Here is a 25775-nt window from a genome sequence, read left to right as displayed (position 1 = left end):
GTCCACCTGTTTTCTGCCATCAAACTAGTGGCCAGTATGTTGTTTGAGCATGATGGTGTTTTTGGAGGCAGATGATAAGTCATCCTAAATATTCCAAACCATCAGATCTTCTCTCTTGAAACATATTTTATAAACTGAAGGTATATTAAACTATTTTCTGTACCTTGTTCCCTGAACTGGAGCTTCAGCCTTCAGCCAGAACCGTAGGTGCAAAAGTCAGAATATGGAGCAAACAGCAAATTTAAAAACAATGGGAAAATGATTGAGAGTGTGTCTGTGCATGATTTTTAAAATCATATATAGGTATAACTTGAACATGAACTGTACAAAAGCATTCCACAGTAGTTTTCTGGTGCAATTTTGAAGCAGCAGCATGTGAAGGGAGTGGTGATACACTCCCATAGACTTTGAATGTCATTATTTGTACAGTAGACAGAGACATATATCTATATTATTATGCTAATGAATGCCTGATTCCCTGAAGAGTTATTTTTTTCCTTGCAAGCTTACTTGAAATGACCAATGCTTGTTTCCACCGGGGCCTTGCAAGCATGACATAGAGTATTTGTAAAGCATGAGTGCATGTTTCCAAGCCATCTGTGAACGTGGAGCTTCAGTGTGTGACAACAGTATGGCCTTTCATTTATGAGGTATTTTCAACCCAAAAAACAGAACTGCTGCAGAGAGTTTGATAACAAAAAGAGATTTTTTAGTTTTGATAAACCAGTCGTGTCAGTTGAATGTGAATGTGCACTCTACATGTCTCACTGATGGAGTTCAGTCTGCGACATAAGACGAGGGCTCTAAATGTGACTGATGCGTCAGGATTATACAGGTGTTTCCTTCTATACAACTACAGCATCCACATGTTATATATTTTTGCACGGCCTTCTTTAAAAATTCATTCATTATTTGGCCACTTGGGACATTTATTTTTCTTTTCGACAAGCTGTAAACACGACATTGACATGTTGTCACCTAATAAAGTCATACTGAACTTGTTTGCCAATACAGTTATTACCTACTTAGCAAATACAGCAATGTCAGAATTAATTTGGAGACATGTTTGTATCCAACTGATGACTGTCAGTTCAATATTCCCTCTTGCTTTAGCTCTGGTTTTGGGCTCAATCAGCTCCTGAGAAAAATACATGTCTCTTTAGCTGTTCACAGGGGAGTGAAGAAAGTGTTGATAAAAAAATAAAGAGAAAAATGTGGGGAAAAAATGTATATGAGCAGCTGCTGATGTGCCAGAGTGATAAGAAAAAGAAACAGGAAATGAGACGAATAAATGGTCACCACGTGATGTTTGCAGTGTGTTTTTAGGATGCACATTGTTAATGCTCAAAATAAACATCCATCAACGCAATGCAATGATTTATGTATTCAATTTATAAAACTGAGAAACAAATAAGAGCCTACACACATCACACAATGAAAGCAGCTCTGCAGTGAGGCTGAACTTTTCAGCTTGTCAAGAACTGAAGTCACACATGTAAATTGGGCCACTGACTTCAACCTTAAAATTTACAATTAACATGCAGCTTTTAAGGCTGCCCTAAAACACACAGGGAAGTTGTTAAGATTACACAACCTAATATAATCTACTGTGAGCTCACAAAAAGTGTGTATGTCTCACCACACAGTATGTGATCCCACAGCTGTATCGGGAGGATCACTGACTGACTTGTTTGTTCAGAGTCACCTGTTGGGCTGGCACACCTGCCATGTTTGACAATGAGCAGGTATGAGTTTGGGTTTGGGGTGGGACCTGCTCTCAGACAGGCACAGTCATGTTTGTGTAGTCACCTGTTTTTGGATGCAGTTACTCTGGTGAACTCAATCAAATCACTTTGTGATGCCCTCTTGAAAATACATTTATAAAAAAACAGTTGTCCATAATTAAGAAAGTACAGTTTTTAAAGAAACATGCTGAAAAATAAATGAAGTCTTGCTGCCTTCATGTTCTCTGTGTAGCTCCTGCATCTGTATTAAGTATTTGAAAATATTTTTGGACACTGATTTCACAGTTTGCAACAGTTTTTCAATTTTTAGTTAAAGGGATATTTTGAATTTTTAAAGTGGGGTTGTATGGTGTACTTATCCATAGTCAGTGTAGTACATACAATAGATGTCAGTTGGCACAGTTTGGAAAAGCAGGCTGGAGTCTGACACAAAAGCTAAGCAATGTACTGTTGTGGATGGGGACAGGAATCAAATGTATCTTAAAATCCTAAAAAAAATTCCACCCAAAAAATAATAACAATATTTATAATATTTTACTATTTTCCACATTATTATGCATTTTTTACCATATTCTGCGTATGGAGAAAATACATGTTACTTCCATTAGGTGTGCTGTTACAATCAGTGTTGCTGCAAATCATTGACATATCCCAGGCTGCGATCATTAAAAAACTCCAAAACAAATCAAAACAAAACAGAAAACTAATAATACCAATTAATTAAAAAAATTATAATAATTCATTTTTGTGAGTGTGTTTTCTTATCTAATAACCATTGACTGTATATAAGCTATATATATATATATATATATATATATATATATATGTGTGTGTGTGTGTGTGTGTGTGTGTGCATACATACATATATATCTTCATATATATAATCTATCATGACAAAGACCTGGCATTTAAAGGGTTAAAATTCGGAAAATTAATTAATATTTGATATTTATGATTAGGATTGACGATGGTTACAAAATTATTTCAATAACAATAGAAAATAACATTAATGCACAACATTTTTTACGTGCATATTATATTAAAACAAGGGCCCTAAGGCAGGGGTGTCCAAACTTTTTTGAATGGGGGTCAGATTAGATAATGTGTAAATAACTCCGGGCCAACCACTTATCGTATCATATGCGTTAATAGAAAAACAAAAAAACACATACAACTTGACACAAATGCAACAGTTTCAGCTTTATATGAAAAAGTATATACAGCGGCCCTCGCTGCCAACTTCATGATTCTTTGTCCATGTCTGTTACATTGCAGGAAATATCTAGTGTTACTGTTTTTCAGTTTATTAACCGTATGTTCCTGAAAACACATAAGTTTTGCCAATGAGGAAAATAAATGTAAAGTAATTTTGCTTGATCAACCAATATTTGTTAATCATATTATTATATAACATATTATTAACTCCCTTATCTTTAATGTCAGCATAATTTAGGCTTTATGAAGCTATTTGTTATCTTCACGACGAGGCAGTGGGCTCTTCCTGAGGTTGTGTTCACTGGCATTTAAAAAAAAAAAAAAAAACCTCAGTCGTCGTCAGCTGCCCCCTGCTTCCTGATTGGCCGTGCTGTGGCTGAGCGTGACGTCGACGCTGCCAGCGTGGAACGCACGTCGCGCGCCAATCCAGGAAGTAAACTGTCCGGTTCAGTCTCCGGAACACAGAAGTCAGAGCAGCAAATACGTGTCACATTAATTTCCCAGCAAGTTCTCCTGAAGACACGTGAAGGGACGCTGCACTGGTCCCCCTGACACACGCTCTGTCCGCGCGCCAGCAGCACACCGGGCCGGCTGTCCGCCGTGCGCACTGACGGTAAGGAGGAGAGCTTGGCTCGGCTCGGCTCGGTTAGCTGTGTGTGTATGTTTGTGTGTGTGTGTGTGTGTGTGTGTGTGTGTGTGTGTTATAGAGCTCAGGTGGGCTGGCAGAAAGCTCCATGAAACGTGTGTTATCAGAGAGACGGTGTAGCAGCGCGCTTATCATTACCGTGCCTGCTGAGACTGTGCTGACTGTGCGGTTCTGACAAGACAGCAGGAGACAGACAGCAGCTAATGGACTGCTGCTGGACACTGACAGTCACGGGATCCTCCCCAGAGCCTCCTGTCCACACCGGGACACCTGTATGCAGACACGTAGCCTGTATAAAATAAGACATTATCACTGTGAATAATAGAGTGAAATACGCCTGATAACTAATTTATAACTTAATGCGTTTTAACCCTTTGAAACCAGGAGCCACATCACTTTTCTTGTGCTGCTTGCAGACGCCTTTATTTAAACCTTTGGACCCTGACTGAGTACCTGTGATTTCTTTCAAAAAAAATGGGGAAAACGACAGTGAACAATAGGTTGATTATGAAAATTATTTTAAAAAAGCAAGGAAAAATGTTCAAGAAAAAATAAAAGGGCTAGGGAAATCTTTATTTATATTTATCATATTTTTTTATTCAACATTTTGTTCCAAAATCACTGTAAAACTTGAATTCATTGTCCTGGCTATTGTTTGCTTAAATTGTTGAACTCAATAGGTTTATATTTGGGACAGGTGTCAGCATGGGCTTGTATTTCCTTTCACACAGAACTTGAAACCTGGGCAAATTGGCTTGATTTTCTTTTCAAAAACATGTGAAGAAGGTAATCAGCAACAAAAGCAGAAATGAAGAAATTAGCAAGAAAATGTGTTAAGAAACATAGAAAAAAATCCACAAAAAGTAAAACAAAACAACAAAAAAGACCTGAAAATGCTTATACATTATAATAATTCTTTAAATAATTCAAAATAAATAATTATGGTAGTTGATAATTATAGTTCACTGGATGTTTTTCTTGAGCGTTTTTAGTCTTCTGCATCCACTAATCTCTCTCTCTTTTTGAAATGTATTTTTCTATTTGTGTCTTTCTTGTTTACTCTGCCGATGATAGCGTCTTCTTTGGTGCTCACTGTTTCAGTAAAATGAACTGAATGATTGAATTGTAGAGAGTCTTACCAAGCTAACAATGTGTAAAGCATGTCCATATTAACTAAATTTTAAACATATATACATATTGTTTGTGTGATCTATGCAGCATCCAACGGTATCTCCAGCAGGGAGCCAACAACCAGTTTTCTACATCCAAAGAACTTCTATAAAATGAACTGCATAGTAACCAGACCATCAAAATGTGTCCCCTTACCATACTGGTAAAAGGGACTCTGCTTTTATTTGAAGTTTTATGATATTATAACTTTTCAGCACTCTTCCAGGGACTTTCCTTGTTTTTTTCTTTCTTTTTTTAAAAGTTTATTTTAATTAATTTTCTTGTGCTTTTTACTAATTCCCAGCTAATTTTGGGGTCATTTGGTCTTTCATCGCTCTTTTCTTTCCGCCCATGGTTTTGAAAGAACTAAAGCAAAATTCCTCAGGTTTCAAGGGGTTAATAGTGCACTGCACTGTAACACGTGGACTAGTAGTAGTACTAATAATAATAACTATTATAATGATTTCACTTTAATTTCTGCATCTTTAAAAAAAGGATTTGCCATAAATATAAAATAACAATAAGTAACTGTAATATTAAGACACAAATTTAAGGTCTGTTTTCTTTTTTTTAGATACAAGTAATAAAAGTTAATTTTCAGAACATATTGCCAAATATCAGAATGCTGTATATATTTAAATATCTTTGGAAGGTACTAATACTCATTCATTTCATTTTAACAGCGTATGAAAATATACAGAATTATCTTCAAACTATCCTCACTTAAATCTGAAAGTTTTTGATCAGTTATAAACATCCATATTTTGATTTTAGTAAATCAATAGATTTTCTTTCACTATTGATAAACTCATCATAATTTACAAAGAGTTTTAAAAAAAACAGCACTGCTATTTATGAATTAGCATGTACATTGAAAAAAAAAAAGCAACAGAAATTTTAAGTTGAATTGTATAATGCCTTAGGCACTAATACTTCACAGGTCACCAGACGTGGTTTAAAGAGTATTTAATGCTGTTATAAAAGTGTGTGTCATTGTTCTCCGTGCAGCTGGTGTCAAAAGTAAACACACAGTGAATGTGCAAATTGAGTGTCCACACCCAGCTGAATGCCCTGTGTTCTTCCCTTGAGGCCTGAAATTGCAACCGATCAGGTGCGGAGACTTTTTGTTGCTGTAATAGAGGAGTTGAGGTTTGTACTCGTAAAAAACATGTTTACTTATTACCAACCAAAAGATGCACATGAAGCTCATCTGCTTTCTACCAAGTCAAACAGGATGGCTTCCAAAAACATGATTAGACTTTTTTAGTGTGATAATTATCAATATTGACTGATATGAATATTTTTTATCATGATTACATTTTTAGTCATATTGCCCTGACCTATGCGGACCGTTAGAATGTATAAGGTTGATTTATAAGTCGTTTTTTAAACTTTGTTTCAAAAATTTCATTTGTCCTTGATCCTGCTACAGCTTTGAAGTTGAAGGATGAGTTGATTAAAATCAGCAGCTACTATGAAGATCCCATCCGGTTGCTCGGGCATGTTGCTGCTGGTGGCATCATTCAATTCCTGCAGAGCTTTTTTTGAATTTGCAGCAGAGTCTTGTGTCATTATGGCTCCCAACAAGGTCCACCCATGAGGTGCAACAGCCTGATCTGGGATGTTAGGGGTTAACTATGTCTCTGTGAAGATGTGTGCAGAGCAGTCTCTGATTTCCCGTTGCTAAATGAGTCTCAGTCACATCTCATCCACTTTATTCTCCTCGCCCGGATGCCAGCTCTGCACACTCTCTTCGTCCGGCGCTTTCGGTTTCGTTTCTCTGCTCTGGTCTGATTGGCCACTCGGCGAATGCCGTTGGTGTAGATCCTCTCGCAGTCTACTGCATTCAGTCCAAGCCCCACACAACTTTTCCCGATGTTGATAACTGCTTCTTTATTGTAGAAAAGTTGGGCTTCAGCAGAAGGGCCCATGGAGTCAAAAAAATAGCAAAATATAGCAAAAAAGTAGCAAGGATTTGAGGAGCTAATGGCTGTTGCATCTACATACACTGCTGTCGTTGTAGCAGAGCCACTGCTGCAACGCTGCGCTTCGACTGTAATCAGTGAAAGTGGCTGCAGCAGGTGTGAGAGAGGCATGTAAATGCCGTCTGTGTGGCACAGAAATCCTAATGTGAATGAAATGTGAAGCCGCAGCAGTGGGAATCTTCAGTTTGAATTAGCAGTAATTCCACACGGCGCTTTACAGATATTAAGCGTCATTACTGATGATCTTTTCTCGCTAAATGTATGTTGACAGGTCATATGCCCACTGTCATGCTAATTTTATGTATTAAACCAAGGTTGAAATTAAGTACCAAAAAAAAAAAAGAAATTGAGAAAAAATGACCATTTAACTTTTTTTAACAGAGAGTATGGGTGGGCAATTTATGGAATACAAACTTTAACATTTAGAAAATAATTGACACTACATATTTGAACCTGTGATTGTGAAATATAATTTGAGTATGTCTAAACATATTTACACTATGCGCTAGGGATGCATGATATTGGATTTTTTGCCTTTATCTGATAAATAACAACTCATTTGACCAATAAGCAATACTAATATTGATATATCCACTTTTGTCCCACGTAATTATAGTGATCATCAAGTCTCTTCTGTGGTGGAATTACCATAATATTCGGCTACTCTTATAGTGATGGCCAACCCACAGATGGATAGGTTACAATGCATTTCAATTTATGTTATATTTATTGTGCAAAATAAGGAAAATACGTATACGCTCACTTTGTCAATTAAATAAATACATAAATAAAGATACAGGTTTTTCATATTTACAGAAATCAGCATGTTGCCCAATTCCAATATTTTATTTCATAGTCGATATTGCCGCTACGATGGCGTGCCAATTTTAATGTGCATTCGTACTGCTTACATTTTTTATTACACATACATGTGAAAGTGTTGCAACATTTGTTATGACTGATTTTAAAATGTTTGTCTATTCTTTTTTCTCTAATTTGTTTTCAGCACACTTACACACACACACACACACACACACACACACACACACACACACAGACACCCACGCACACACACCAGACACACACACATAAGATGATGGTGGACTCCACATTGGCTCAAGTGGGCAAAAATCTGAGTGACGCCATGAGAATCCTGGAAGATCGACAGAGGTAAGATGAAAAACTAGAAAACAAGTAACACATCTGACAGCTGGAAAAATGACCACAAGGTCAATCAGCGACTTTCTTATGATGCTATGATGTCAGTCTGAGGTTGAGTTTCTCACCAGTGAGCAAATAAATGCAGCATTATGTGATACCAAATGAGAGCATCCTCAGACCTTCATGTATATGTTCTGTTTGTTTGTTTAGAGAGCAGGAGGCAGCACCAGAGAAGTGGCGCCTCAGCAGAACCAGCATCCCTGGACCCCTGCAGGGAGAGTAAGACACACACACACACACACACACACACACACACACACACACACACACACACACACACACGTAGCTGATTTTATCAGCTGATATTGGCCCATCACAGATATATTGTATCGGCGTATATGTTGTCCAATATGCATAATCATGAAACGGTTTTATTTTTACAGACATTATGAAGAAAAAGATAATTAATTTATATAAATGACATTCCCTGTTAAGTTGATGACATTTTTGACTATAAAGCGCATTGTTAACCCTTTGAAACCTTTGCAAATTTGCTAGATTTCTTTCTAAAATGGGAAGAATGCAGTAATATAATTATAAGAATAATAAAAATAACCTTTATTTCTATAGCACTATTCTCAACCAGAGTTACAAAGTGCTTCACAAAACCAAACCAAACAATTTAAGAGAGCAAGGTAAAACAGTACATCCGACCCCCACAACACACACACACACACACACACACACACACACACACACACACACACACAAAAACCCAAACTAAACCATATTACATACATATTACATTCATATTAAACGACATTTATACAAATGCCAGTCTGCATAAGTGTGTTTTTAAAAGCTTTTTAAACTGAGGAAGTGATTGGGCTGCTTTGATGTTCATTGGAAGTTGGTTCCACATTTGGGGGCTAGATCTATAAAAGCCTGATCCCCTTTTGTTTGTAGTTTGGATCGTGGTACCTTTAATAACATTTGATCATCTGATCTCTGGGGTCAAGGAACAGAATAAGGGTATAAGAGTTCTGAAATGTAAATCTGAGCCAGACCATGCAAGGATTTAGAAGTAATTAATGAAATCTTTAATTGAATAAGTGAGCAACTAAAGACAAAATGACCCAAAAGTAAGCCCCCCAAAAAGTAAAAAGTACAAGAAAATCACATGAAAATTAGCACCAAAAAGCCAACCAAAAAAGGACAAAGTTAAAAAGAAAAAAGAAGGAAATGATCTAAAAAAAAAAGGTGCATTTTGTAAAATCATTTTAAATTCATGATTATCATAATTTTATATAAAGTTTTTTGCTCTCGTCAGTGCTTTGAGGCTTACATTTTGTACAAAGTATGAAAATTGTGGGTGTGGGATGAATTTGAAGGATTTTAAAGAAAAGTTGAGGAGCTGCAGCTCATCAATTGTTCCTTTGTGTCTCCTCCACAGTGGTCAGGATGTTGCCACTATACTGCACCTCGTCCACAACCTCATTCATGATGAGGAGGAGGAGGAGGACAAGCCCAGCCAACAGTAAGTAGAAGTTATCTGTGAAAAAAATTACACAAAGATAGCACTGTCAGCATTTTAGACACAGTCTTCTTTTCTCAGTCAAGCTGAATTAAATTCCATTACCTAATAAGGAAAGAATTATCTGTAAATTGTAGTAAGATGATACAGTTTCTTGTGTTTGTGGTGATGTTAGTGCGTTAAGGTGTGAAGTAATGACAGTGAAAATGCTGAATCATGGTAGGCATGTCATTGACCCATAGTTCCTCATCGTAAAACAACACATTCTTTTAAGTACATGCACGGTGCACGTTTCCCGCCAGACTGTTGGAGAGAAGCTGTTAATATGAAACAGCAGAACAGTGGGGTTGGTGGAAGGAGAGAAACACTGAAGGAGAACTGTTAGAACCTAAAGCTGCTGGAGTTTACTGAAAGAGGAGAACTGATACTCCTGCATGAAAATAAGTACACTTCTAGAAATAAAAGCATTAATCAGAACCATAGAAGGCTCTTTGGTTTTTCCAATGGGAGAACCCTGTTTGGTCTTGTTTTTTAATATTTGGTCATAAGGCCACTTTGTGCTTAAACTTAAAATGATTAAAAACATCTGATGTGTTGCCATGTGGTGCAGAAACCAACACGTAGCAGATCGTGCCTTTTATTCTTTTTTGTCCCACGTCGGACGCCTCGTATCCAAAGTGATCCAACATGACGGAACTCGTTTTGCCTAATTTGCCCACCGAACGCTGTTGCTCTTCTTCTGTCATCTTTCCTCGTGCTGATACAACTCACCTCGCTGGTAGTGTTGGCTGCAAGTGTTGAGCTCAGGCTGAGGGAAGGAGGGGCCAAAATGCCCACGGCATCCAGGGAGACAAAATAAGGGTACACTTGCAAAACAGAATGTGTAAAAGTAATTGTTTTTCTCGATGACATTGTTTTTGTAATTGTTTGGAGCCGAAATTGAAATTGAAATTCGATTAATTGCGCAGCCCTCAGAGAAGCCTTTTTGGAAGTATGGATTAGAAAGTGTATAAAGCTGCTGTTTGATGTTTCCAGTAGGATGCAGAATGTGGGTGAACAGGGTCACATGGCCCTGCTGGGTCACAGCCTGGCAGCCTACATCTCTGTGCTGGACCGAGAGCGACTGCGGAAGCTGACCACGCGGATCCTGTCTGACACCACGCTGTGGCTCTGCAGACTGTTCAGGTAGGTCTGCACCTTCAACCCTGCATCACAGCTCCGGATCCAAACATACCAGCTCTGTTTTGGGTGTGTCTGTGGCATAGTGAGTACACAGTGACTCCCAGTACGTGTACACACTTACTTTCCCAATGAAGCTGATTCTGATCCTGTAAAACCTCTGATTTCTGCTACAGACATTGTTTTCATTTGGATGATGGTGCTTTTACAGGTTCAGCCACTACAGTCACAAAAGTCATGTCACCTCATCCAGAAATCATCCATCAGATGTTGGCCAAACAGAACTCATCTATAAATTAGATATTAGAGAAAGTATTCAGCCATAGAAAAAGCTGAATATCACATTTTGTAATTTTACCATCTCTGTAATAACTTTGAGTGACTCAACATGTTGGTGGGCTTGGATAATGTGCATTTCTTCTTTCAGTACTCCGTCTTAACCCTTTAAAACCTGGAGCAACGTCACATAACATTTAATTTAATAATAATTTGAACTTTTTCAAATTTATTTATTTTACTAATTTTCAAGTAATTTTCTTGTACTTTTTACTACTTTCTTGCTGATTTTTGGGTGATTACTTATTTCATTGTTCATGTTTTTTTGCTCAGGTTTCAAAGGGTTAAGACATCATTCTAATCTGCTCCTTAGGTATGAGAACGGTTCAGCCTACTTCCACGAGGATGACAGGGACGGCCTGGTCAAAGTGTGTCGGCTGGTCATTAATGCCTGTTATGAAGAATATGCCTCTGAGGGCTACACAGTCCTCAGCTCTAAACAGCCCGTCATCTACCAGAGTGCCTCGGGGAGGCCTGGACTGGGCCAGCATCTGTGCAGCCAGGTAGGAAGAGTGGAACATAAATTACCACACCACGGAATGATGAAGATGAACCCTTTTAGACCGGAGTGACATCAGATTCTTGTGCTATGTTTGGACACATTGCATTTAAACCTTTGGGATTTGAGAAAATTGGTTTGATTTCTTTTAAAACATGACTAAAACAGCAATGGGCAACGTGGTAAGAGGTGTACTGCAGATTGCAAGAAATTAGGAAAAGGTTGGGAGGGGGGTACATACTCTACAGTGATGTGTGGGTGGAGTGTGTCAGGTGGCATTCACAAAAATGCCCAAAACACAATTTCCAGGCAGAACATTGGATTGTAACATCACTTCACCTGTCAGTGGTTTTAATGTTTTGGCTGATTGGTTTATGTCTACATGCTCACATTCAGGGTCTGGTGTCAGTATTCAATATTATAGTCACACAGGTGTATTATGTCCAGTTGTATCCGTAATAGAAAATGATTTTAACATCAGCGTCTCTGTGTGTCATCAGCTCGGCCTGCCTCTCTCTAGTCTGTGCACAGTCCCATGTAATACCATCTTTGGATCCCAACACCAAATGGTAAGAAAATCAAAATCAATTAAAAAATACACATCATATAGTTAGCAATAATTTGTTTGACTCATATCTTGTTTGTCTATGTCAGGATGTTGCCCTGTTGGACAAACTAATCAAAGAGGACATAGAAGCTGGGAAGCTTCCTCTGCTGCTGATCGCTAATGCAGGTGATGGAAAATCACAGTTCAAATACAGCTCAGTACCTGTCTACACACGTGACACTTTTAGGAGCTGAAGATTGTATTCATTTAAAAACAAATTAGTTTCTCATCTGTCTTTTTTTTTTTTTTTTTTTTTTTTCCCAGGTACCCCCGGAGCAGGACATACAGACAAGCTGGCTCGTCTAAAGGACCTGTGTGATCAGTACAGCATGTGGCTCCATGTGGAGGGGTGGGTCCATTCTTCTACTCTCTGCAGAACATGGTCTTAATGTTTGCACTTCCTATTCAACATGAATTCGCTGACATACTCTCACAGTGTTAATGCAACTAAAAAACATTCTTCACATCAGTGTAACTGTCAGAGCAAGCAGATAACTGATAAACACGTGTATTGTTTTCCTCTGTGCCTTCCGTCCTCATACTGTTAGTTTTAGAGTTAGTTTTTTGGAAGATCCCTCTCTTTTTGCTTTTGGCCTGAATGCAGTCCAAATGCAACCGCATGGCACACAATAGAGACTTAAGTAGAGGTCATGCAATTCATCATGCGTGACACTGAAATTCTAAAGTGAATATGGTACTTTCTATGTAGTTATTTTTGACAAACATGCAGCATTACCCTCAGGATTTTTCCAAGTAAAAATGAGTACCTTAGTGTTTGCAGGCATGGCTCCTTGTTCTCACTGCTGTGACGTTGATTCATTCTGGTCTTTTGTTTTCTTCTTCAGGGTCAACCTGGCAACCCTAGCACTGGGTCAGGTCTCCTCTGCCATCACGGTAATCACATGTAAAAATACTCTCTTAAAGTCATAACCTAAACGCTGCAGCAACACAACTTTAAAGTTTCTATTTACCACCATAGTCATTAGTCATTAGATACTGGACAGGTTTGCATTTTTTAAGTCTATCTTAAAGTAATACAGACATACCTATATGTACACTGAATGGGTAATTGGTTGTAATGGTTCCCCCTGTCCAAACTGGCCTCATACAGATCCCTTCTTAAAGGGGGCCTGGTCTGCATTTCCATATTTTGTGTCTTATATATAAAGATACAATGACAACATTATGTAACACACACTGCTACATGAAGCTACATACTAACATCAAGGAAACATCTGGTTTCAGATCACATTTCTGCTGGAACATGTACATTTGTGTTAAGCTTTTATTGGTGATTTTTCACTGTAAAAAGCGCTGATATTCTCTGTTCTCTGTCGTCATTCCGAGGCTGCAAAGTACACTGCTAACGTACTCATAGCTACATGCTAATGTCATAAAAACAGGTAAACTTTGTTGCAGATATTTGCAAATTTCTCCCTGATTGCAGATCAGATTCCTGCTTTAACATGTTACAAAGCTTTTACTTGTGATGTTTCACTGTTTAAAGTGCCGTTATGCCCGTCACAGTTATTTCACAGCTGGATAGAAAGTGCAGAGATGTGAGATGCACAAGGCCCGGAAAGGCTGACCAGTCAGAGCAGACTGGGAGGGGGTCTTAAAGAGACTAGCATTAACATGAAGCCTTCTTTGACAAATGGTGAATACAGGTGTTCCAGCACAAACACTATGAGGAAAATAATGTGTTTTTTGACAATTAAGCATGTAAAATGTTCCAATAGAAACCTCAAATACAAGAATGAACATGGAAAATGAGCAACAATAGGTCCTCTTGAAAGTGATTTTAATGTAGGCAATGGAGGACAAATCCTTAGTCCAAAGAGAGAGAGAAGTGGTGCTTCTAACTCTCCTCGTGTCTCATGTAAGCTTTGGTAGAACTTTGGGATGTATTCTTACACGTGAGAATTGTGGATTTTGTTCTCAATTACTTACATTGAAATTGCTTTAGCAAGGAATCTTGGAAACATAACATATTCATTATTAACTCATTGTTAATAGTAGTATGCACATTTGGAGCATGTTGGTGCTTTAGCAGTAATTATAAAACACTTACTAATGCCTCATTCTGCATGACCATATTCTACATCTGCCACTAAGAGTTTCCCCTCATTAACCTACTAATACTGCTTATTGATAGGAAGTAAGGAAGATGTTGAACATTAATCATGATCTAATGAATAAGTAGTTTGCACCCATTAGCATGTACTACTGATTTTTAAGTTTCCTCCTCTTCACGCTTAGTAAATTCCTTGCCTTGAAAAAAATCGAGGTTTGTAGGAATATCTCCTTTGTTAATGGACTACTTAAGAGATGTTGTCACTTTAGAAAAGGGTCAGTTAATTGCAGTAGTTGTAATAAGGAAACTGTGAGTTAAAAGATCTCAATTTAGAATAGGGAACATACTAGTTAAAAAAAATTCATTTAGTTACTTAGACACTATTCACACTTGTAGTTTTGTGTTTTATTACATAAGAAGTTGTATTATTATTAGTGTGTCAACATTTTTAAGAAGAAGTTTTATTACATATGTGTACCTTCATATAAAGTGTTACCCCTCAGATGCAAAATAAGTCTGAAGGTCTACTGTTGACGCAGCCTACGACAGAGCAGCAACTCCTCCTATTTCCAGCTATTTTCCAGCTGCGTCACTTTATGGCCCAGGTGTTAAAGGGCACACGAGCACTGTGGAGCTTTCTGTTACACCCTGGTCATGTCTTTAGTGGAACACAAAATGTATCACTTTTTAAGATAGATGAAGCCAGCGATGTTACAAATGTCATGTCTGAAAAAAGGCATAATCACATGTGCACAGTGTCAAAACCTGAAAGAGGGAGATGGCAGTGTTCGAGCAGAAAAACAGGCAGATGTATAAGTCTCTACTCTTCACACCTGCCAGCCTCAGAGCCATCTCTCTCAGTGCTACTGACTCGCATTATTTTGATAAGAGAAGCCAGACATCCAGGACACGTGGTTATGTTGACTTTCTCATGTGTTTATTTTGTATGTTCTGTCCCCTGCAGGCAGCCACCAAAAGTGACAGTATGACACTGACACCAGGTCAGTGGCTGGGACTTCCTGCTGTAACTGCTGTCACCCTCTACAGACATGAAGACCCAGCACTGGTACGCTCATATTATTTCATACTGATTGATTCAAAATAGAAAGATGCAGTTTTAGGTTGTCCTCACAGTCACCTGATCCTCACTGAGAAGACGTTATTATATACCGCTGCACCGACAGTAGCTGAGACATTACATTTTTGGTTTGCTCATTCTTGTGAAAACGATATCTTAAGAACACCTCGAGGAAATTTCCTCAAATTTAGCACAAACATCCACTTGGACTCAAGGAGTAAGTGACTAGATTTTGGTGGTCATAGGTCAAAGGTAAAGGTCCCTGTGAGTTCATCTGTCTCATTCTTGCGAATGCAATATCTCAAACCTTTAGGGAATTTTTTCAAATTTGGCACAAATGTTCGAGAATAGTCAAGGATAAGCTGATTAGATTTTGGTGGTTGAATATGAAAGATCAAGGTCAAGGTGACCCCGTAAAACATGTTTTTTCAGCATAAATTAAGAATTTATATACTCAAATCCCCACAGATGTCATGAATGAAATCATGACATTCTGATAATAACTATGATATCATAATGTTTTGCAAAAAAAGTTTTCTGGCCAATATTCAAAGTTATAATTCAGAAACAGAAGGGGAGACATTTAATCAGATACTGAATTGATGACACTTATCTCGGGTGTCCACCTTCAAACTGTACTGATTGTAGAGATGTTCTGTACTGCCGGGGGAGGTTTTCACACAGAGGAATCGCTGTATTTCTATTAAGTTAAGATTTGTTCTTAATTTCAATAAGATTAATTCTGTTCTTTCCAGCTCTTCACGACCACTGTCTGTGTCTTTCTGTGAATGACTCCCTACACTGTGTCTCTGTGTTTGGTGTCTCAGTCTCTGGCAGCAGGTTTGACCTCCAGCCAGCCGGTGGCAAAGCTGCGAGCGCTCCCTCTCTGGCTCTCCCTGCAGTACCTCGGCCACAATGGCATTGTGGAAAAGATCAGACATGCCACGGCTCTGGTGAGCATCGCTTTACTCCCCCCTAAACCACAAACTGTCATTTTTACATTTCTGTTTATGTAAGCGTATTTCCCAACAAAATCAAATGATTGCTTTAGATTTATTTAATTATAAGTCATATTTTTTCCTTTATAAGAAAAGTCATTCATTTCACCTTTATACCTCTCTCCCCTCTAGAGCCAACAACTCCTGCAGAAGCTAAAAACTCTGACCTCCATCAAAACATCGGTAGGTGTTCTCTTAATGTTGTTTCATAAATAATGACATAATGTTTCCCATAATAAAAGGTCAACAGATATTTTGTGAGAACACCCACAAACAGGGAGCAGGAGGACAGTATGTACCAGGTCAGAGAAAACCCACTGAGTCAAGTGACTGAGAAATAACAATCTGTGCAGTTACTGTGTTGTAACTTAATACAAAATATTCAAAGAGCATTATTCCTACATGCCGCCCTGACTGGGTTTGATTAGCACTGCACACACTGGAATTTGAACAAGATCAGTCTTTGGGAAACAAGTCACCTTAACTAAATTGTCTGACCTTTTAGGTATGATGATTTAAGTATAGATTTGTAAAAAAATATTTAAAAAAAAAAAACATAATGAGAAAATATTCACAGATACATGCTGACAGCTGACTCTGGCCTCTAGTGTTATTGTGGTAAACAGTTGTTAAAGGTCTGCAATGCTGTATTTGGTGTGTTGATCCTGCTGTATAATGTTAGATTGACTCCTGGGTCAGTCTAATATTATTCTAATATCATGAGAAAAACATAAATCTTCTGTTGTGTATATACAACAGAATGCATACTAATATATGATATGATAAGATGAAGATATCACAAAATACTGTTCACACACAGACATAAGTGACTTGAGGAACATTTTAAAATAATAAATTGATGTTTGAAAACACAAGGCCCGCTGTAAAATTATTAAACCTGCCAGAAAAGGTTTGAAGTCCCAACAGGAATAGAATGAATATATTATGCTGACCTCAAAATAATAAACAAAGTGAACTAGTGCTTCAGATTTTTTAAAAATATTCCACTCCTTGTTGATGTTTCATTTTTCATGCAGTCCTGCTGAATAATATCACAATTCTCATGCTGTCTTTATTCTATGTTTTAGTTATTGTCATGAAAAACACCAAAAACAGCAACTTGTGAGTCCATCTCTCAGTACTGTCTGACTCTCCTCCCCTGCCTGTGGCTCTCAGCCCCAAACCCATGAAAATTCAGATCTTTAAAGACAGCTCACAAATATTTTCATTTTTTAAAAAGCTCAGTAATTTTAAAAATCAATTGGTCACTTTATTTTCTAACAAATGTTTCTTACAAGAAGGAGTAATGCATTTTTTCAGGGCTACTTTAACTGGCAGATTAATCTGCATTTGATGCTCCTGTAGGTGTGTGAGATTGAGTTCAAATTAAAAACTGTGTGTTCATGGTCATTAAAATAAACACGTCACCCAGTGCAACAGTGTGGCTTACTGATGCATGTTAACCCTTTAAAACTGGGGCAAATTGGCTTTTTTTTTTTTTTTTTTTTTTTTTTTTTCAAAAACATGGGAAGAAGGCAATGAGCAAACAAATGACTAATAAATTATCATGAAATTTGAAAAAATAAACACAAGAAAATTACCTAAAAATTAGAGGAAAAAAAGAGAAAAGAAACAAAAAAGTAAACACACAACAAAGAAAGAACTACTAAAAAAATTACAATGCTGTAAAAAATTTTAAATGCCTAATTTTGATAATTATGAATACAGTTCTCCAGACATTAAAAAAATAAATTCAAAATCAACATTTTTTTTTTTTTTTTTTAATTTTAGGGATGTTACTTGCCAAATTACTCTAAATCAAACTAATTTGCTCACAGTGCAAAGTTTTAAATGCTTGTGAAAGGCATCTGAAAGCAACACAAGAAAAGCTCTATGGCTAGAGAAAGAAGCCAAATTAGGCCTTGATACGCACTGTTGTTAATAAAAACATTAATTCTTGGTTTGTCCATGGGATTTATTGACATGACGACAAAAATGGAATATCACCAAAAATTAGACACAAAGATGTCTTAATCGACAATTTCCCCTCAGCTTTCTGTCAGCAGCTGGAGGTAAATATCAGTCTGTGTGAAGCCTGATGGATCTCAGTGTTGAACTAAAATTTGATGGATAAAATCCTGTGCTGAGGTCTATGATGTTTGCAACTAAAAATGGCGGGCAGCAGGACAACTCACAGTTTATTATTTAATGAACCCTACCTTTTCAGCCTCACCTCACCACCATGGGACTAGAGGCCTTTGTCTCTGGACCTTTTCTAAGCACACTAACTCGACAGCAGTGACAAATATAAATTTGATACACTAGAGGACCTGATTAGATTTTAGCACATCTTGGCCCATATATAAGCATTTATTATATGATAATACACCCAGCTGTGAAAATTCAAACACACATATTTACATAGAAATGTTTGCCAATTTATCATCTTATTTGCAAAACAGACAGCTCAGTGCACTCATTCTGTTTGGCACAAGGATCAACACCTCTCCATGTATTCATAAATAACATGTTTAATGTGTAACACAGGAAGAAATAACCTCAGCTGTTCAAAGATCAAATCCTTTTGTGTTTGTAGGATGTGCTTGAGACAGAGATCTCTCTCGTGGAGGCTTTGAGCATGGTAAAAACCAGAGATGTGTTAATGCTGAAACAGTGTCAGGGGTACAGACTTGGCTTAACGGCTTGTTCACTGACATAAACTCAAGACAAACACTGTATCCATACAGTCACTGAGGTAGGGCTGTACCGAATGTCGTACTTACTGAGGCTCGCCAATATGGCTTTGAATGCCTGCTGTTATATTTTATGATGTCATTCAGCCTGTTCTCATTCCAGGTGTCAGATCAATAACAAACTGTCACACCCCTTGGCATCTCAGAGCAGTACACAGCCCACATATCTGAAACACATCCTTAGGTTTAGGAAACCAAATCACATGGTTATGTTTAGTAAAGATTATGTTGTTTGAGTCGTGTGAGTGCTGTAAGTGTGGGACGACTTTATGTAAACTATGTAACTTTACACCAAAACTGTCTCACATGGAACATAAACTATGGTCTCCTGGATTAAAGTCCACTTTTGTTTGATCCATCCATCTCCTGTCCCACTCGCCCTATGTAACTCTCTTGCTCTGTATTCTAAATCACTTAATGTCAAGTATTGACATGAATGGGTTTACATTGGAGTTAGTTGAAAGCCAAATGCATCTCAATGGCACTAAAGGATGCCATCGGTGTCTATATCACAAGTCAAGGGTTGTGACAAAGAGTCAGTATTTGATGCCCTGGCAATAAGAATAGGCTGCATCGTCCTCTGAAAAAAGGCTAAGTCTTTTTTATTGAATCATCTTTCTTTAATGAATACAAGTAATATATGTTGCTGTCAGATGGCTGCTACCACCTTGTTCATTCAGGTGTGTTCCCCCCAACAAGTTAGTGCAACAAGTAGGAGAGCAAACTATCTTTGGACCACAGTGAAAGTGCTGCTTTTGAAAGGCTTAACACCAGTAAGTAAAGTCTGAAGCAGAATATTTTGTTGGATTAAAAACATTCACATTTTAAAAATAATTATATCTGTATCTTTTTTCAAGATGAGTTAACAAGGTAATTAGACCAACCTTTATTTGGTGAAAGAGAGAAAGAGAGAGTATTAAGAGATTGTATGGCTGTATTTTTCTTTTAAACAAAATAAGTTGTTTGAGGTTTTTTTGTTTATTTAGTAGACTAAAAACGCTAAGAAATCTTGTGGAACGTAGAAAACTCAACACCCAACACGTCAGCCTGTTGGAAAATCCAACATAGGCTATTACCAAACCTAAGGATGTAATTTTACAAAAAAGTATAATATTAATAATATTAGTATAGTCATGAGGCTTAAACAGAAGGAATAGATTTGGAAAAAGAAATACTGCTCAGTATGTCAACATTAGAAATGAAGCTTCATAGCTTTGAACTTTTCGGTACAGCCCTACACTGAGACATAATGAGATGTGAATTCAGATATATATGCAGTGAACAATCAGAGTTTTGGGGATCAGAATCATTACACACTGGTACTCCAACTCACAGTATCTTGGCTAAAGAAGGATACATTTCATTTTAGTCACATTTACTGTGAAGATGCTGTAGTTTGAGTTTTAAGTACCGTTGTGTTGGTAAGATGTGAATGTGTATGAGCTTGCAGCTCCATGTGTGAATCTTTTATGTGTGTGTGTGTGTGTGTGTGTATAGCTGTAGTTATAGTCAGTGTGGGTTACCTTGGTTCCAGGGCGTGGTGTCGCCGTTCCCGCCCATCTCCGGGGCTTCACTGCGGGACGTTCTGGGCTCTCTCATGCTCTCTATTGTAGGTGGGACCAAGCCTCTGCCTGTCTCCCTCACTCCCCTGCTCCCCTTTGTCCTCCCCTCTCTTCCTTTTCTTTCTTCCTGTCACTCCTGACCATTTTCCTTCACTCACATCAGCTCAGCGGTATTTGGGTCTCCATTGGCTGATGGACTGTTCACTTCTTCCTAATTGTTTAGGATGTGGAAGACTCAGGCATGTTCTTTGAGGTACTTCAGGGAATGCCTCGCCACACTCATTACGTTTTTTTGTTGCCTTTGGTAGAAATACAAGGGTCATGAATAATTAATGAATGTGTCATGTGCTGTTGCATCCAGTTACTTCTGTTTTTATAAATCCAAATCCCAGTTGTTGATGCCTCAGCAGCAGAGCGGACGGTCTTCAGGACCTTCAGAAAGACTTCAAATTTTTTAGGTTAATGTGTGGATGTGTCAGATTGTCTGTGACATGTACTCACCATTCCTACAAATGTCCCATTGATTGTCAGGAGTGTGTGGACCCTGTGCTGCTTCCTCCCAATACACACACCAGCTCCTTGGTTTTGCTGACGTTCAGTAGGAATTTGTTGGCCTTCTCCACAGTGATAGCTCCCCCACTTCTTTCATATAGGCCCTCTAATAGTTGTTGGTGATCTGGCCAAACACTACAGTGTCATCTGCAAACATGATGATGGAGTTGGAGCTGTTTTTTGCCACACATTAACATGAAGTACAGCAGGGAGCTGAGTACACAACCTTATGTGGGCGCCAAAGTTGAAGGGATTTGCAAGTGTGACTGACCACCTGGCAGTTAACGCAGTTCAGTTTTGGCAGTCAGAAAGTTTAGACAAGCAACAAGTGTAGATGACATAAGTGAAGCTTTACAGGTTGTTTCAAGTCAAGTCCATTAACAAAAAATAACAACTCTTAAATCAGCATGTTGTTACCCTCATTGTAAATAAAAGGTCCATTTCACCAACACTTGAAACAAGAGCTAGCCTGGATTATTACAAAATATGAAAACTAATCACACTCAATAAGAGTTATGTGAAATAAGATCATCTTGCTGTTTCATTAAAAGCAAGAAGTTGTGTTCTATTTAGTAGTAAGTGGTAAGTTTATGTTGTGTTTCATTAACCCTGAAAGTCAGAAGTCATAGCTGGGAATGAACTTGAAAGGGAAGTGGGTTTTACTGCCTTTTCATCTTTACTAGTTAACAGTTAGAAGCTATAGACTGAGAAACTGGCAGCTGTCTACAAAGTTTAAAGTGAAATGTTCTCTTGCATTTTAGTCAATGCATGAGTTGAAGATGCAAATCAATCAGCACACCTCACATGTCAAAATGATAATTTAGACCATTCCATTTGTTTTCATTGTCTGTCTTAAGTGATGTGCGCTTCATTGACGACTGGATCTTCAAGCACTTAAAAAAAATGTGTATGAATTTTAACCAAAATATGTGAGCTGTGAATTTTCTATTTCCTCAATTGGAGGAAAACATGGCAGAGCGTCCCTCTCCTGCAGCACTATACCCCTGAAAAACAGTCTAAGAATTGTTTTCTTTAGCCATGTCGTCCTGCTCATGAATGGATTCTCAGGCCTATTGAGATATACTGTAAATTCCCTCCGGCATTTTTGGGGTTTGCCCTTAGGTATCTTTACACTCGGAGGTACTTTGAATACCTCAACAGGGAGGCATCTTAAAGGTTTCCTTATTAGATGCTCCAATACCTCAACTGGCTTCTTTAACATAAAAGAGCAATGCTTCTAATCAAAGCTGACTCCTACTATAAAGCAAGTCCAGAGCAACCTATGATGACTTTCAGGTGATCAGATAATGATCAATGTGGCTGTAATGACTGTCACTTGTTCTCTGTTGTCTCTGTAGTACTGTTGCTTGTTTTGTTTGCACTGCTAATCCTTAGCAGTGAATGTTGTGTGTATTTCTTTGGTATCCAGAAGTCCCGGCCGACAGCATCCATGGCACTCTTCTGAATACTAGCTTAAAGATAACATTAATGTTCACACATTGTGTGGGTCTGTGTTGATTCTGGTGTTCTTTAGAAGATGTTCTCCATTTTTTATTTCATTTTTGTTTACTATCATCTCTACTTGTCTTATATTTGAACAACAAATATTTGTTGTCATATTTTTGCTATGCCTTTTATAGTACAAGTAGAAGCATCCCATCTGGTGATCTTTGTATGCAATTTTCTCGCCTTTGCCTCTTGGTTCTTTGTCTGAATTGTTGTCTATTCTTCATTTTGCTTGAAAGCATCTTGGCAATTGTATGTGCGGGCCCCAGGTATGGACCTGAATCATCCGTTATCTGTTTCAGGCGTGCCTGTTAACTCCTGGGTCTTGTCTGTCTCGGTTGCTTAATCTACTCCTGGGTTCTTCCTGAGGTTGTATACTTTTCCAATGAACTTTAGCCCTCTTCAGTGGCCTCTGCCTGTTGGTCTGTGGGGTCCACCAATTAGAGAAGAAAACCCTGGAGCTGGTGCATGTGCTTCAGCCCACCAACAGTTTGCCCACAAAAGATAAAACTGAAGCTCTGAGTGTGCTTCAGATGTACCTGGTCACCCAATGCACACATCCAAAAGGCAAAAGTGTTTAAACCTGTTCTGAATTGCCACACTGAAATTTGGATTTTTGGACCGAAGGAACGTTTCATCGTTCTAAGATCTTCCTTTTTTGTTGTGTCTGCACTGCTAGAACTAGGAATAACTGCACATCTTAAAATGCCATTTTGAGGGACTTTCTTAGCTCCCATTTAAGAGTTGGTACTCTACCAACACAAGAGGAACCACAATCAATGAAAGTGTGTGGTGATTGGTCCAAATATTGTAAGTGTATGTTGATTGCTCAGTCATTGCAGAACTGACTTCTGTTTTTAAAATCTGGTTAGGCTTATAAGTGACAGACAACACAAAAGACGAACAACAGCTTGTAAAGAGTCCAGGTTACTGAGCATATATGTGATGGTGGAAATACAACACAGTTTTGACTTATAAAAGCCAAAGTAACGGTGTTATACTAACTGCTGCCACCTTACACTATGTCATCTAGGCATTCCTGTACGTGGTGTGAATGCAAACACATTAGAAAGTCCTATGTGGTGCTTGAGGGAGCTTTCGAGTGAGAAGTTCCTCCCTTAGCCCTTTTCCACCAAATTAGTTCTTATTCATGAACCAGTTCCATTGAGGATTCTTATAGCCTTGGTGCTATCTACCAAACCAGCTTGCATTTCCACAAGTTGTCATCAACAGAGGGCGTTGTTCAAGGCACAACAGATTTAACCATTATTGGCAAAATTGTGGATTACATTGATTACCAGCAAAATTTTGTTCTGTTATTACAGATTTTTGTTTTACTCAAAAAGAAAAAGCATGAACCAACTATTAATGAGACATATGTACGGTCATTTCATTGATATTCATTGTTGCCATCTCCATTCTCTCTTTCCATCCTTCTCACCCCACTGATGTTGTCACTGTTTGCACTTCAAGTCATGGAAAACCTGCTATTTTTTGGTTCCAGTTGCACTATTTTTGGTTGAAATGCTCTAAATGGTACAAATTTTGGTTTGGGAACCAGAACGGAACCAATTCCATGTTGGTGGAAAAGGGATATCAAGCAGTCCCCAGAACTGTTTGGTCTGAAACTGCCAATAGAGAGAAGCAATATGTGTTCAATTGTTCAAAAGGGATAACATCATGTATTTTATATTTAACAGTCACTCCTTCAATGCATTCCAGGAATGTTGACCCTCGTACAAAAGTGAAAAAAGAAGTTGAATTAGTGTGACAAAAACTCCACACACCTGGCCAATCGATGCCTGGGTGTGATTACACCATTGGAAAAGAGGCTTCAGACAGCGACAAGCTTCTAGCGTGAAGCATAATGAAACCTTGTAATTTCTCCTGGGTGCAGTTACCACTTGTCTCTTCTTTTGGATATTCCAGTTATTTTTCTGGTTCTCTAACTTGATAACACCACACACGCTTGTGAATTATTCATGACCCTCACATCAACACCACAGACACACTAGCCTCCATCCCAGCCCCTCCCAGGCATGATGCTTGCCTTAACCTCTCACCTGGATGTCATCAACAATGGGTTTCACTATGGGTTTATTTCCTGTCTTAGTGGTTCAGAAAATGAAGAAATGTACTACATTCAACATCACCAAGATAATTTGTTTACTGAAAATGGCATAGCTGAATTTGACACAAATGATTCAGTAATGCTAAACAGGAGACACCAACCCTGGGTGATGTACTCAAACACAGATTTGTCCAGGTACTGCCTGCATCGGTAGCCTGGCTGCATGGTTCATAGACTTGCTTTGACACATACTGCAGTGATAATGGAGTAGTTCAAATGCCTATATATTGCCTTAATAACGCCTAAATATTGATCAGTTTGTACTAAAAAGTCTATCTATGCTCTAAACTGGAGCTGGAGCTCTGGTTTTGGCTGCTCCATACCACTGAGAGGCAAGGACCACAAATCAAACAAGAAATGTATGTAACACACAGTAGCTTCAGCAGGCATGGACACAAAGCAAAATGTCAAATCCATGTTTATGTCGCACCCTGTAGGCTGATGATAGTTGTTTTGCATGTCATACAGCAGATCACTTGTTCAGTGTGATGATCGTGATCTAAGTGAGAGTCTGGTGGCTGATCCATGTTTCTGTGTGTCCAACAGGTGGAGGATGAACTCAGCTCTCCTGTGGTGCTCTTCAAGTTTTCCCAGGAAAGTAGTGCTGGTAAGTGTCACACTTCCTGAACCTACAAATATGACTGAGCAAATATTTATACAGAGTCTTGTCAATGAGAAACATTAATGGAACAGTGATGTACCACAGGATAGAATGTGCAGGATTGGAAATAAGCATCTGCCACTGGCCACATGGGGGTGAAATTGACCGATGGTGGATGAAATTGATTCCCCTAACAGCCACAGCAGTAGGTAAACAAAGGAGGCATTTAACAAACGATTGACTCATTCCAGCTAAAGCAGGATGTCCATATTCTTGAGAATGAGGGTCATATTAAAGAATATGATAAAAACTTAGGGCCACCTGCTTCTTGCAATATATCGGTTATTTAGAAAAATAACAATCAGAAATGAGTTCAATCATTTTTAAGTAGAAATGTATTCAACTTTTCACCGCTCCTAAAAGCAGCAGTCCTCACAATTGAT

The 25775-nt window shown here is 38.3% G+C and overlaps 1 protein-coding gene across 2 annotated transcripts in view; it reads left to right on the top strand.

The window, feature by feature from the left end:
- Positions 1-3385: 3385 nt before the first annotated feature.
- Positions 3386-25775, top strand: part of pdxdc1 (pyridoxal-dependent decarboxylase domain containing 1) — a 36059-nt gene continuing 13669 nt past the window's right edge. The window contains exons 1-14 of one of the 2 annotated variants that reach the window (XM_042504481.1): positions 3386-3573; positions 7768-7931; positions 8133-8201; positions 9376-9459; positions 10495-10641; positions 11285-11474; positions 11971-12039; positions 12125-12203; positions 12342-12426; positions 12923-12971; positions 15116-15217; positions 16057-16182; positions 16360-16410; positions 25278-25338. In XM_042504481.1, coding sequence (XP_042360415.1) covers positions 7855-7931; positions 8133-8201; positions 9376-9459; positions 10495-10641; positions 11285-11474; positions 11971-12039; positions 12125-12203; positions 12342-12426; positions 12923-12971; positions 15116-15217; positions 16057-16182; positions 16360-16410; positions 25278-25338 — 1189 coding nt within the window. In that variant the 5' untranslated portion in view covers positions 3386-3573; positions 7768-7854. Of the gene's footprint in view, positions 3574-7767; positions 7932-8132; positions 8202-9375; positions 9460-10491; positions 10642-11284; positions 11475-11970; positions 12040-12124; positions 12204-12341; positions 12427-12922; positions 12972-15115; positions 15218-16056; positions 16183-16359; positions 16411-25277; positions 25339-25775 lie in introns of both variants that reach the window. The other variant, XM_042504480.1, reaches the window with a different exon arrangement.

This window comes from Plectropomus leopardus, chromosome 17, assembly GCF_008729295.1.
Source record: "Plectropomus leopardus isolate mb chromosome 17, YSFRI_Pleo_2.0, whole genome shotgun sequence".
Classification (NCBI taxonomy): Eukaryota; Metazoa; Chordata; class Actinopteri; order Perciformes; family Serranidae; genus Plectropomus; species Plectropomus leopardus.
The sequence above is the reverse complement of the archived record's forward strand: the minus strand, read 5'-3'. Positions and strand labels throughout refer to the sequence as shown.